A 15,159-nucleotide genomic window follows, 5' to 3' on the forward strand; every position below is an offset into this window, starting at 1 on the left:
TAATGAGTCCAGACATCTTCACGTGGATCAATCAAAAGCTGTTGGAAAAGTGGAAAGCTCTCCTCCCAAAAAACTATTGGATTCTTCTTTGCTCTACGTATTAGAGCTAATACTGAAGATTGCATCTGGAAACCACATGGAGAAAAACATGTATAGTATATTGACTTCAACTAGCAAGCATTATAGCATGAAAGATGGCAAAGATAGCATGCATAGGACTTATCCTTCCAAACATAGCATGCATAGGACTAACAAGGAGACATTTGTCAAAGACACTTTTATCATGGAATGCAAACATAGAATGCATGGAATGGTAGCTTACCTTAACACTTTTATCATGTTCTCTACAAAATCCATATGGAAACTTGTCATGAATGATCACACGTCTGACAACCTCCAAGCCCTGGACATATGCAAACCGTTCCATCCAACCAATACATTGTCCTACAAGCAATTAATTTTATTTAAAACTAGTAGAATGGAAACAAAAAATGTGAAATGTCAATTGTGGTATTGTGCCTTACCTGCCAAAGGACATATGCATGCCAACCAACCACTATCAGACAAAGAAGCTGATGCAACTGCCAGCCCATGCCGCACATGGTCCTCGAGCAAGACATTCCAAGTAGGAGTGGATCCTCTCTCATCAAGTGGATAGCCAGATGGAAAATCGAGCAATATAAAATCTAAAGCCCACTTCACCTTCTTACCCATCCTCTTGTAGTCCTGATCTCGACTAGCCACTGTAATAAAAAACTCATGCAAAATAGCATACTTATCATTTCTTTTAGATTCAGCAAAGTCTTTGCCCATTGCAATGTAATCTCCAACTGTACAAGCAAACAAAGGTGTGATGCCACAGGCCAAGGAAATGTCAGGTGACTGTGATCGATGGAACACGTATTGCTTCACAAGTCCCGAGACTGATTCTCTACCTATATGCAAAAGCAAATTAATTACAGGTAAAACTAGTGTTAAAGGAACAACTACATATGCAGAACACAATAACACCCTTACCTGCACTCTCTATGTGATCCATTTCATGCCGCATAGGACTAGATGGTCCCTCATCTAGAAAGAGAACAATCATAAACTTATTAATGCAATGTCAAAACAAATTGAAGGCAACATCAACAAACAATCATATTGTATCTTCCTTACCTTTTTCTGTAGGATGTTCTTGTTTCTCTTTCTCTTTCTTATCTCTCCTTGAGCTTCCCTCCACTTTGTCCTTACTTGCTTCATTGGCTTTTTGTGAAGCATAAGTATTGTACAAGTCTCTTTCTCGCACCAGTACTTGTCCTTTAGGAAAATCTATCCACCAGGGACAATGTGCTAATTCCCATTGAGAGAGACGGTGCATGCCAGGTGGATACATGCATGCAGCATGACCAATCTCCACCCAACTCTTGCACAAATTTGGAATGTCAGAGATCCTTTTCTCTGTTGCCAAGTGGGAGAGATATCTATCAACCAAGAAACACAAAAAAATTGGATGTCCCAAACCATCAAAGGGTCAAGAAATCAAGTGGAACAACCATCAATGATTGTGTAATTACATGAATCAATAGCACAAAAATAGACAAATGAAAAATGAACCTTCGAATGAATTGACAACATACCTATAAACCACCCTATGGGTAGCCATGTCTAACTCAGATAGTCCATCTCCTTTTTTTCCACCCTTGCTCTCCATCTTTGTTTCCTTTGATCTTAGCACCACAAACATATGTTTTCTCCCCTCCAGTTTTATATCCTCCATGTATTGTTGCAATGTGTAATCCTTAGGGGTATCCAAAGGCATGCCCATTGTTGTGATCACCCTCAAATCTTCAAGCACTTTCAATGACTGTCTCTCCACCTTCTCCAAAAATATCTCTCTACTAATCCACCTAAACAGTAAAAGTTGACGCAATTTTATAATAAAAAAATAAGAGTCATGTTATTGGCAAGAAACAAACAAACACCATGAAAGATGATTTGTATTGGTAGAAGAAACACACCCTCTGTACTCAAGGTCGCCCACAGGCATGAAGTACATGTCTCGCATAGGTTTAGTGGCTTCTAACAAAGAAAGGAAAATATTTTTTTTTTCTAATCTCAAATCAGACTTTGCAATGAGTTGGAGCTTCTCCAATGTCACGCAAGAGTCCGCACCATCAAAGCGCAAGGCAAACAACTTTTCCAACCAAGCCTCTCCAAGACCAGGATCTATACAATTCAACACCTATCCAAAGATGACATGTCAATCACTTAACTTCAAAATAAATGCAACAAAGTATAGAAAATTTAATTCACACCTTTCCCATCCTATCAGCAATTCTCTTTTGAATTATGGTACGCTGCTTTCCTTCTGCCTCTCCCCTTTGATCTAAAGGTAGCTTTGTAGATATTTTGTCCATTGCTTTTTTAAGCTCTGTATTGTACTCAACCTACATACAAAAGTTCCAATTAGAGAAAGCAAAGGAGTGATAAAGAAGTAAGCATCAATACAAATGCAACATTCTGCCTGGAAGACAAGCCTTGCCAGATAACCTCTTGTCAATGGAAACCATGGCTTCTTCCCTTTACTCTCTTGAGCCCTCCAATTCTCTATTGATTTGATCTCACTCGAAGACAATGTTTTCATAAACACCATAGAGTCACACTCACAAATGTTGTGTGCATTTATGAGTATGTCCCTTAGACTGGGTTTGATAATGGCATGTTCATTCATGCTAGAAAACAAACAGTAAAGTACACAACCCAATCAATAAATGCAAAGTAGCATAAAACACAAATGTGGAGAAGATTCAAAGAGTCCATGTACTTACGAATTCATTCGTTGTAGCCCTGCCAAGAGAGCAATCTCAATAATTTTCCTTGGGTCAATTATTGTGCATACCACTCGTACATGTCTTTTCTTGTTTGTAGGAAAGATTTCCTTGATAACACTCATCCATGCAGTGGTCCTATGATTGCCTTCCCAAACAAATAACATCTTTTGTGACATAAAATGAAAGTCAGTGTTAGACATCACATCTTTCTCAAACTCCTCATCCACCTCTCTCCAAGTGGGAGACCAACTCTTCCTCATATCATCTGTCACAACTGTCTCCCCTCCATCACTCTTGCAAACAGATACAATGAAAGACCCTTTCTCTGGGAGATAGCCCTCCACTTGAAATGTACTTTTGAGTGAAGATACATCATCACGAAGTCCTCTCACTCTTGCATAAGGTATCAACCTACACAAGGGAATGCGAGGACACTGGTTTGAATCAAGCATCCTACATTTGCCAATCACATCACCTCCTCCTTCCACCTGAACTTCACTATCATCCAACTCATCCTCCTCCACTCTTGGACCTTCATCTCTTTGAGTTGATGATACTTCAACCTCTAGACCCACCACACTTTCTTGCTCTTCGGTTCCACCTACTGATGATTCAACATTGTGATCTGCTTTTGTTCCTCTTGTCACCTTTGTAGAATGTGCCACTCGAACTTTTCTGCCTTTTTTTCCTGTCATCCTGAAAAGACAAAAAACAAGGCATTTTTCCAATCATAGTTCTCAAAACCTTTTCAATAAAAACCAAAACTAAAAACAAGAAACAACATGTAACAATAGATAGAGTATAACCTACGGCAGGTTCAAAGGTCTTCTCAAATCTTTCCATATGCTCAAAAAAACATGAGAGCTTTTTCACATATATATATGATAAAGGTTTTGTTTATGAAAACATATGCAATACATATCACGAGGGCAAAGCCCCAAACAGATTATGAAGTGTGTACACCTCGTAAGGAAAAAGCTTCAAACAAATATCTCAAACTGCTGACATATATGAATGCAAAGGTGTGTAAACTCGCACTTATGAATAAATATCATTTTACATATCTAGACAAAAATACATGTATCTACCAATGCAATTGATTTCCAGTTTAGGGAACATTCACCCACTTGTGTCCTAAAAGAAAAAGTTTCATCTCCAATGCACATAGTATATCAACTTGCAGTGGTATCTATACACTTGAATATATGGAATTGCAGTGGCAAATATGCACTTCTATGCCTACCCCTTACCCTCATGAAAAGACACCTTGAGAAACGAAAAAGGACAGCGCGTTAACGCGCTGTTCTTTTTGGCATCTCAAGCTGTCTTTCATGAAGGCTTTTCAGCAAGGCTTTTCTACTCAATCCTCCATGTATCAATACTCACAAGAGGTTGCTTCGACCATTTCATCTTTTGTCTCCAAGTATGCTTTGGTATACAGGTCTTATGGTCTTTGGAATGCTATTGGACTCTTGGAGGGATAGGTCACATGGTCTTTTGATCGCTATGCAAGGAGGGGACTATTGGACTACCCGAGGGACCAAAATAGGCAATGCGTTAACGCGCTGTCTCTTTTGGTCTCTCATGCAATTCTAGAGCATAAATAGGACTGTCTTCGAAATGCTACCGAGATGCCGATGGTCTACAAGGTTTTCTAAAAATTTTCCTCTTATCTCTACACTTGAACATTGGACTTGCACTCGCTCATTTGTTTTGTAAACTTCTTTCATCCGTTCAAGAGTTGAATATCACTTGAATGCCTCACATGGGAGAGGGTCTTGGACTGCCTGGGGCAACAAAAGATGCGCTGCCTCTTTTACTGCCCTCCACAATCCAAGTTCCCCTCCCTTGCATGACTCTGGGTAACTCTAGCAACCACATACATGCCTCGTATATATGGTTTGTAGAATATGGGCATAAATTTTTGACGGCAAGTCCTATGAAATGAAATGATACCTCGGGTTGCTACACAACCAAGTCAACAAAAAACCTGTGAACACCATGGAGTCCTAAGCAACAACCACCGAGCAACGCAAGCAAAATGGAGTAACGAAACAAAATGGAGCAAGCAAAAGTCGTGAAGAGCCCGAGGAGATAAAATCCGATGCCAAAATGTAGACTAATTAGACTATACAGAAAGGCATACATTCCATAGCCTGGGGCAGCAAAAGAGGCAGCGCGTTAACGCACTGCCTCTTTTGCTGCCCCAGGCTATGGTGTGTATGCCTTCCCACACTTCCCACAGTTCAAATGCTGTGGTGGCAGTTGGACTGCCTGGGGCAGCAAAAGGGGCAGCGCGTTAACGCGCTGCCCCTTTTGCTGCCCCAAGCAGTCCAACTGCCACTACATCCAAGAGAGGGCAGGAATGGAATCTCTAGCACGATAAGGATTCCAACCTTCAATGAGGTCGACTTGTCAATGAGGATTGGCGGTGAGGATTTGCGCTGAGGAGGTGAGGATTGGAGGCAGTGAGGAGGTGAGGAGCCAAGGTGGTGAGGTGGTGAGGAGGAGGCGGTGAGGAGCAGCCGATCTCTCTACCTCTCCTGCTCTTTTGCAAATGGAAATGGCTCATGAGGTAAGCCTTAGCTCTTTTGGCACGTGCTCTTGCGGACGAGGAAACCATCGCTACAATCGGTGAAACAGAGGAAAGGTGGCGAAGAGAAAGATAGGAAGATGGAGGAGACGATGAGGTGAGAGCTATGGACGGAATGACGATGGAAGGAAGGAAGGATGGAGGAAGGAAGGAAGGAAGGAAGGTGAGGCGGTGAAACGGTGAGGAGGCAGTGAGGAGGCGAAAGAGCAAGCATGCGGCGTTGAGGAGGCGGCGTTGAGGAGGCGGTGAGGAGGCGAAAGTAGCGCATGCGGAGTCGAAAGTAGCGCGCGTGAGGCGTTGAGGAGGTGTTGAGGAGTCGAAAGTAGCGGCGTTGAGGAGGCGTTGAGGAGTCGAAAGTAGCGGCGTTGAGCAGTCGACTCTGCGCATAGCCCGCACAATTCGCCCTTGCAGTTTACGTTGGTCTTTAATTGCTACTGCCGACTCTATCTATGTATATACATTGTCAGTTAACGTTGACACATTCCAACGTTCTGACAAGGAATGGCTCTCCTCGAAAAGGAGCAATTGAAAAGCAATTGAGTGGAGTGGCCTTATGGGTTTATGTTTCCATTATCAACCGGTTAGCTACCAACTAGACTCTAGAATGTGGATGCTAGAGCGTGCTTCTTGAGATCTTCCTCTTCTTTTATGAGCCAATGTTTTCCATTAGTTTCATCAGCATTTACTCCTCTCGAATTCCAATGGACCTGTCACCCCGCCCAACGCTCAATTGATGGCAGGCCTAGCCTTTAGAGAAACGATTTTATCAGATTTTGCAGGCCTGGTCATTATTAGACGGTGGGAGAAGACGTGGGTATGGGTAACGCCAGAAACCGCATAACCCTTGTAATAGTGAGGAGAACACCTTGTAATGACTCATGATGGAAATAGTAATATTGCTCGTTCATGCAAATGTGAAGTAAACTAACACGTTTTGATAGTTTTCATTTTAGATATGGATTTGAAGATACTACTCATTCTAACTATTACTATTAAAATATAGTAATTATAAATCTTTAATTTTTTTCTTGATATTTTAGTCTTTCAATTATATAAATTTGAAAGTTACTTCTCTTTTTATTCATTTATATTAAATGTACACCCTTACTGAATGAAATGCATGGAGGCGTCATTCAAGTTACTATATGCATGAAGGCATCTTGTTCAAAGATTACCATTATTCTAAACAAATAAACACATCTTGTTCAATAAAGACTTGCAGTTAAACGACCACCTTGGATGCTAATAGTGACATCCATTTGCATTTGACACTTACAGAGACGAACTTGCTTCTTCTCTTCTCTCCCATAATCCCTCTCAGTGGCTCTTTCAACACTTCTCTTTGCTCCATTCTCTTTGGTCTCCAACACATCTATGCCATTTCTTCTTTTGCCTCCCTGCTTCCGGACCCTTTGTGTAGCTAGCTTTTTTCTTGTTCTTTGGTTGGTGTCGTCTGGTGCTACATCTTGGCTCTAGCATTTGAATCATGCCTTTCTCAGTTTTCATTCGCTTTGGAGAACACGAATCATTGGCCATTCGTTTTGACACTCCTTTCCTGGAGGTTTCATTGGTGGAGCTTAAGGAACACTTTCACATTGAGAACGAGGACATTGAGCTGCATCAAGAAATCGGAATAGATGAGCTTGCCATTGTACTTCCAGTGGTAAACTTAGAGGATGGTCAAAAAGGGTTCAAGATTAGTGGTAGCCAACAATCAACCTTAAGAGTTCACATGCCCTATAAAAGAGGTTCTCATGGTGACTTTATGAATCATGAACTAAATAGTGTGGTTTCACTGATAGAGAGGATGCCTTTGAATAGTTCTCTTCATGTTGCGCTCAAATCTGCAGTTCGAGTGGAGAAGGTTGCTGAGCTTCCTCTAACTTATGATGGATATATTGTCTTTGAACTTCCACCTATGCCTAAGGGTTCACTAATGTCTGGAATGGAACAGAATGCTGATGGTCATGTTTGGACAAAATATTCCACATGTTCGCAAGACTGCTTCAATGGTGTTGTGAGAATGAGTAGATGTTCAGGTTATTTGAGATGTTGTAATTTGGATTGTCCTTTCCTTGAACGAATGGGAGTTTTAAATGATACACAATGGAAAGGAAAGCTTAGGAGACCTCCTCTACCTGGTCCCATTGATCCAACCTTGGGGTCACTTGTGTGCAAGCATTGTGATACAATACCAGAGTGTGTTTACCTATGCAGTGCTATTATATATTATTGCTTTCCCCATGAACGAGTGAAGACAACGAGATGCGCAGTGCATGTGGGTTTCCATGACCATCCAGTTGAAAAAGGTAGAAGTCGAGCAAAGGAAATGCAAGTAGATGATCTCATTTCAATGCGTGCAAGGTTGAATGGAAATTCCTCTTGCAAAAATATCGAGGTGTCTGTGGCGCAAGACCTTGTGATGGAGATGATGCTAGCAAAGGATGGGGTTGTTGTGGAGCCGCTAGATGATCAAAAGTTCGAAGAAGTGCTTGAAACCATTACACCAATGACCCAGAGAAGGAGGCTTTAGAGAGTGGTGAAGAGCGCAAGAAGTGAGGCTAGAGGAGGGGATGGTGGAATGGATTCAATACTTGATTTAAAGAGGAGATGCAAATATCCATTCCTGCAAAGTATCCTATTTCCTGAACAATTGCAAGATGAACAACAACCACATATCTTCAAAATGTCGACCATTGGTCCAGGATCAGGAGTTGATCTAGTGAATCGCATGCGGCCTGGTGGCAGCTTGGGATCACAATGGGTTCATTTTGACCATGTGCATCGAGTGAGGGGATGGTCAACAATGGGTGCTCATGTGTATGACCCATTCATAAGGGAACTATTAACTATAGCAATATGTGAATTCAAGGTGGAGGATAACCATGCTCAAGTTCGATTTTGGGAGCTACTGAACAATACAATGGAGAAGAATGGTTTTAAAAAACCTGAATTCCGTGGATTCATGGCAGATGGAGTAGGAGCAAATTGGCTGGCTGTCCGCACTGTTTACAATGGGGGACCGGAAAATGTGATGGATGGTAGAGAAAGAACTTGTGTTTTCCATTGGGAGATGAGCATGGTTGAGCACACCGGACGATGCATTAAGCCACAATTTCAGGAGGAGCATAAACTTCTATGTCGGAAGTGGAGAGAGGCAACAACTTCAACTTCTGCAGACCAATGCAAACAAACATTGAATTTGTATTGGTCCCCAATTCATGTGAAGGAGGGTGAGCTACCAACATTGCATACGTGGCTTGCTTGGTGGGATACTAGAGTCAACCAGTGGGGGGGAATGTTCTTGCAGCAAGAAGAGCACTCTGGATTTGTTCCTACAGTGAACCTTTCAGAGACAAAACATTCTAGCATGAGAGCAGCACATGGATATGCAAAACACATAACATTGTATGATGCTTGTGCAGCAGATCTTGCAATGAGTGTCCTTCAGAGTGCCCACTACAATGCCTTTATGAATGGAAGACACTTGGGTACAGGACCAAATTTAGATGCTCTCCGGCGAAGAATACTTGATGGTAGTGGGTCTGGTAAAGGGGACAGAAATAGGCTTGTGGATTTATCACACATAGTGATTGAAGAGGGTGGGATACAATCTCCTGAGATGAATAGGCCAATAACAGAATCGATGAGCATAAGAAGAAAGAGGGGTTGTATGGTTTTGTAATACTTCTGTCACCCATACATGGAATGTGGATAAATCCATTCAAGGTGTTCCTGGGGTCTCTCCAGGTGTATGGAAGGTTGCAAGTGGGACATCAATGACTGTAGATGAGAGGGGTGCCCTTGTAAGGGCAGGGTTCGTATTTAATAGTGATGATTCTATTGGTATGATGGGACCTCCTTATGCACAGCAGATCCATACACCTAGCCATGTGCGCCCTTCTCATCGTGATGGAAAGCTTGTTTCATGGAGAAGTAAGTTGAATAAAGATTTCAACGAAAGGATACACAAGGCAGTTACAGAAAATGGGGAGGTGGTGAGAGAGAACATCATTATTCCACATGAGGTGCATGTATTCCATGTTCGTACAATAGGATCAATGTCTAAGGGGCTAACATATAGTGTCTTGATTTCAGAGTTTCCACGTTGCACATGCCTTGATTTCACAGAAAGGGAAGCAAGAAAAAGTCCCTACATGCCTTGCAAGCACATATACTTCGTGTTTATTATTGTCTTGGGCTTAACTGAAATGGTGCATCAGTCTATGCATCAGGCTGCATTGACAAAAGTTGAATTGTTTCAAGCTCTGGGTGGTAGAAGAAACCCATCAAGTATGTAGTGTATGGCTTGGATGTCCTTTTTTTGCAATTCCTTCATAATCGGATAATATATGTAGGTGTGCTTCCTTGCATGATGCTGCACTAAGTTGTATTTTTTGAAGGTGGAAGAAACCCATGAAGCAGTTAGTAGGCAGTCTAGATGTCCCTTTTTTATATTTCCTTTGGAAGCGGATGATATACATAGGTGTGCTTCCATGTTTTGGCAATGCACAAAAAAACATTTTGTACAATCATTCCAAGGGTTGGAAGATATTTTGAAGCATCAAATTTTTCTATCAATTTTTTTTTGTATGACATATGCTTTTTGTGCTATGGAGTTAATAACTTTTAGAAAAAAGGTGACTTTTGACAACATGAAGAGCAATTAATGTAATATGTTACTATTCTCATTATTGAAAGCATTCAATGTTTTATTTTATCATTACTTTTTCACAGCAAGGGAAACATGATTTGAACATGTACTTCTGGAAACATGCTAGCCAAGATGCAGGCAAGTGGTTAAGCTTTCTTGGAGCATAAATTGTGGTAATTGGCTGTCCTAGATGAATATGATGTGGTTGTTATTAAATAGATAACACCTTGCATTGTTGTTTGTCCACGCTCGCTTATTTGGCCTCGCTCGCTTTTCTTCGCTCGCTTTTTGGTAATCCTCCATTTCACACTAAATGCTATGGCATTTAGTTCCCAAAGTAGGGTAGATAAAGGGCAAAATACATTTCTACTTGTAAATGGTGCCCCTAAAGAATACATGCATTACTACCTTTTATGCATGATCTTGTTTGGACCTCATCAGATTCCACCCTTTTGTAACTTATGTCTGCCCTTTTGGAAAGATTACAAAATGCTATCAACACTTTGGAAATCCAAATGGAACTTGTAGATAGTCCATCCTTTGGGTCTTTGCCTATCATCCACCTTTGTAATAGCTCTCTCTCTCTCTCTCTCTCTCTCTCTCTGTGTATATATATATAGGAGCATTAGCTTTGAGCACCTAATACTCTTCTGTTATTTTGCTAATTAGATTGGCACTTTAGCTTTCAGCAAGGGCCTTAGTGAGCCCTTTGCTTCAACCCATAGCGGCTTGTATGAGCTACTTTTTTGTTTTTGTACTTTGTCTCATAGGCGCGCGAGGTCTCCTATAGATGTTAAAACATATTTCTTTCTTTCTTTCTCTCCATCCTTTGGGTCCTCCCTATGGATCCACCTTTGTAGACCTCGACTGGGATGCATGATCTCATTATTTATAATGGTCTTGATAGATGGCCCGCCTTAGGTGGTTTCACGTGCTTTCCACATGGGGGAGGCTCCAACGTTGTTGATTACATCATGGGATCCCTTGCCTTCACATCTCGCATCACTGACTTTACCGTAGCACCTCTCCCTCCAGGGGCTGATCATACCTATCTTTTCTTTAGCATTTCTACTCCCCATCGCACAGCACTTCTCACCCCACTGAGTTCTTACTCCACCTGCCATGATATATGCTTTGACTGCGATCACTCACCTACTTTGGCCGTCTTACATACTTCTCGCCTATATTGACTTCATACCCCTATTAGAGGACCGTGCTGCCCTGGTCTCCTGCTCAGTACACGAGGCTGTCCTTCATGCTTTCCCCCACACCACCTGCTCCACCCATCCACCACCCCTTGGTATTGTATCCTGTAATAGCTAGTACGATGATGAGTGTAAGGCTTTACACCGTTAGCTCAGATTTGAAACCAAAAAAGGTCTTCTGAGTGAACCAGCGATGGTACGCGAGTACTGTCGACTGGTATGCAAAAAGAAATTAGAATTTGTTCACCGAAACGAGGAGGAACTACTCAACATTGTGTTCAGTAAAAACTCTAAGGACTTCTGGCGAAGATTTCTAGAGGGATGATCCCCCTCACCACTCACTAACACTCAGGTCTGGTTTGATTATGCATGCACACTTCATGATATCCCAAATCAGCCAGTCCCTAACCTCTCACATATGCCACGCCCCACATCCTGCACCCTCTTCACTAGAGGGGGTAAAAGGATGCCATAATGAAACTTCATAGGCCGAGCGAAGGATCATGAGGGACTATGCACTGAGTTCATTGCATATGGGATTAACCTCCTAGCCCCGATCTTAGCAAAGCTATTTAATGAAGTTGTTTGTTTGGGGTTTCTACGCACCTAGACCATTAACGCTATCTCACCCATCCACAAGGCAGGGGATCCCATGAGCTCGGAGAAATATAGGACCATTATGATTGGACATGTCATGTCCAAGATTTATGCATCAGTACTTGATTCAGAGGTCAGCAGATTTGCAGAGTGTCAAGGACTTAGAGCAGTAGGACACGTCGGATTCCGACGTGATCATGGAACCTGGACCACATTCTCACGCTCAGACGTATCATCGAGGAGGTGAGGGTACAGAAGCAGCGGGTTTACTACTACTTTGTGGATTTCCGCAAGGCATTTGATATGGTTCCGAGAGCTTGCTTCATATGGTGCCTACAAGATTTGGATTACGACTAGAAGATCATTTGGGCAGTCATGGCACTTTACTAGAGAGTTTCAGGTAGAGTTCAGATAGAATTTGGGTGGACAGATGAGATCATGAGCACCATCGGGGTCAAACAAGGGTGTCCATTATCACCTACCCTTGTTTGGCCTCTACATTGACAAGCTTGAGACAGTGATGCAGACATCGGGGGGGGGAGGGGGTTGTAGGTTGCTCTCTTGCGGACACGCTGATTCGGATATTGCTTTACACAGATGACATGGCTCTCTTGTCTTCCTCAACAGAGGGCCTCCAAAGACACCTGGACACACTACAGTCCTCTTGTGAGTCTCATGATTTGAAGGTCAACCTGAGTAAAACCAAGGTTATGATCTTCAATACATCTCGAGCTGTCATGTGCCAAGAGCAGTTCGCATTTGATGGGTCACCTATTGAGATAGTTTCATCGTACACTTATCTTGGGGTTGTCTTTTTCAGATCCATCTTCACTATGTGACCCACGATGCAAGCATGCTTGAGTAGAGGGTATGCTTCATTGGCCAGACTAGAAAGGCAGTGCTTCCGCTCACACTTTCAGGACCCACAGACCAAAAGCGTTGCTTTTTGACTCCTTGGTCCGTCCAGCGGGGATGTACGGTAGCCCATGTTGGGGGCCAGACTTGTCAAATACAGAGTGGGCCCGTGTGGAGTGGCTACAGGTTCCTCACCAGATCATTTGAGTGGAGTTTGGGTCATCCCCATTACAGCTAGATGCTACATTTCAGGTCATCATGTATCTGTACCAAGTCAGGGAGTATGGGGATTACACCTCTGGGTGTAGCAGGCTACCATGGCTAGCACTGTTCTCTTCTATGGCACTTGCAACAGGAGGGGGCCAAAGGTGCTAGTATGCATGCACAAAGAGATGGTTTGAGGGACTGGGGCTCCACATGGACAGACTACCTCCCTTCTAGTATAGCATGGATGCTCCGTTTTCTCCCCTCCTATCACACGAGGTCAACCAGGTTATCTGTGAGGATCTATTACAACTACACACATTCCGGACCTAGTTGGGACCGAGTGATCTTCCAGTGAAGCTTAGCTTCTACAGAGATCACTTCTTACATATCATAGTAGAGGATTTGATTGACCCATGAGGATACACATAGATTGACTTACCCCACTCACTGAGGATCTCTCTTAGGCAGTTGAGCGGCAGAGCTGAGCGACTACCCCCAGGGAGAGGTGCATACGCACTTTGTGTGACATGCAAGAGGTTGAGACAAAGGAGCACTTCATCTTCAGGTGTCATGTTTACTATGAGATCCAAGGGCGTTTCTATTGCCTCTTCAGAGACAGCTATGGGATTTTGGCCCAACTCATCTCCTACCCAGACCAGCGATGTTTGGCAGGTTTCATTCATGAGGTACTCAACAAACACCATGAGAGGATACTTCAAGCACAAAGATAGGAGCAGACTTTTTCCTTGGCTGATCCCTCTCAGAGCTCTATCACAAAGTTTTTTCAGCCAGATCACATGGATCCCCACTAGACGAGGCCTCGACATGACCGTGACCTGGAGCTTGTGACCTGATAGCTCAAACACAGGATTGACACACATATCACACTTGGGGACATCCCCTCCCTGTTTAGAGTCGGGTCCTGCTAGCCCTAGTCAAACGCAGAGCTATGACTAGGAGACATGCCAGGGCTGCACCTTTGAGTGACCAACAGCACCACCGATTTCATGCCCCCATTGCCTCATCCACCCTGATATCCTAATGATGATGATAATGATGAGATAATCGACTACCAACATGACTATGTTGTACTTAGGACTTAGTACTGCCATTCTGCATTTTTTGCATTTGCATTGGTGTGGATGCTCGTTTAGTAGTTCCACCACCATAGCTCATTTGTACCAGGTTTTTCGCAGTCTGATAGACCCATCAGTCTTTCGAAGACTTTAATAAACTCTCTCTCTCTCTCTCTCTCTCTCTCTCTCTCTCACTCACTCACAAACTCCTTCATCATCAATGCCTAGAGTATTCTCATCAAGCCCTAGAGAATCAAGCAAGTCACTTCCTAATGCATCCTTGCTAGGATCTAATCCTAAACACAATCCAATTCCTTTAGGATGAAACAACCACAAAGAGCATAAAAAAGGCCAAACAAACTCTTCAATATGTAAAGGAAGGCTAGTGCCTTGGTTGCGGACAAAAGGAGCATATGTGAGGGTAGTGTTTGAAATTGAAGGGAAAGGAAAAGATGGCTACTTTGATCAAAGTTACGGTGACACTCTCTCTTCCATCTATGCCATGGTTTTAAGTCAACGTCTTGGCAAGCATGGTTGTAATTCTAACATGAACGTATTTAGACCACATGGTCTCATACGTACATATAGGACAATCATGAGTAGACGAGCATATTTTAGTTGACTCGAGGAGTTATCATAATTTAAACTTGTGCAAAAGTTGGGGGTTCCTATGCAACAAAGTCACCAGGTCTACAAGGTAGACATGCTAGCGGCAAAGAAAATTTGGGATGATCATGCTATGCAAATCCCCTTTACTGTCTACAATTACTCTGAAGATCTAGACTTCATCCTTATGAATTTAGATAAAGTGGATGTAATTTTAGGAAAAGAATGGTCGCACAAGTTAAATACCTAGACTGGGTGCTAGACTCACAAGTTAACTTTGTCAAATGGGGAGTATCTTTTGTATTGTCGGGTGACTCTACCCTCTTGTGGTAACTCTTTGGAAGTAATAAATATGATGTGATTTCTAATTATGAAGCGTACCAATGTGTTTTATGTACTTTTGCATCTTAGGTTGATAATGTAAATGAATCTTCCATTAGATGCATGGAAAACACATGCACTTTTGCTAAAATGAAAATAGAATTTGCTTATGTACTTTCTTCCGAGTAGCTACTTAGTTTACCACTTGTGTTATTTTCAAGAGCTCATC

At 42.5% G+C, this 15,159-nt stretch overlaps 1 protein-coding gene across 1 annotated transcript; it reads right to left on the reverse strand.

The window, feature by feature from the left end:
- Positions 1-908: 908 nt before the first annotated feature.
- Positions 909-5,796, reverse strand: LOC147885794 (uncharacterized). Its single transcript, XM_087396220.1, has 6 exons — positions 5,429-5,796; positions 2,814-2,832; positions 2,301-2,432; positions 2,004-2,227; positions 1,634-1,892; positions 909-935 (listed from the first exon to the last, which is right to left on the reverse strand). The coding sequence occupies exons 1-6, from the start codon at positions 5,794-5,796 to the stop codon at positions 909-911; spliced, it is 1,029 nt and encodes a 342-aa protein (XP_087252346.1).
- Positions 5,797-15,159: the final 9,363 nt, after the last annotated feature.

Source organism: Dipteris shenzhenensis, chromosome 25 (assembly GCF_047967505.1).
Source record: "Dipteris shenzhenensis isolate YYH24624 ecotype China chromosome 25, Dip_SZ_1.0, whole genome shotgun sequence".
NCBI lineage: Eukaryota > Viridiplantae > Streptophyta > Polypodiopsida > Gleicheniales > Dipteridaceae > Dipteris > Dipteris shenzhenensis.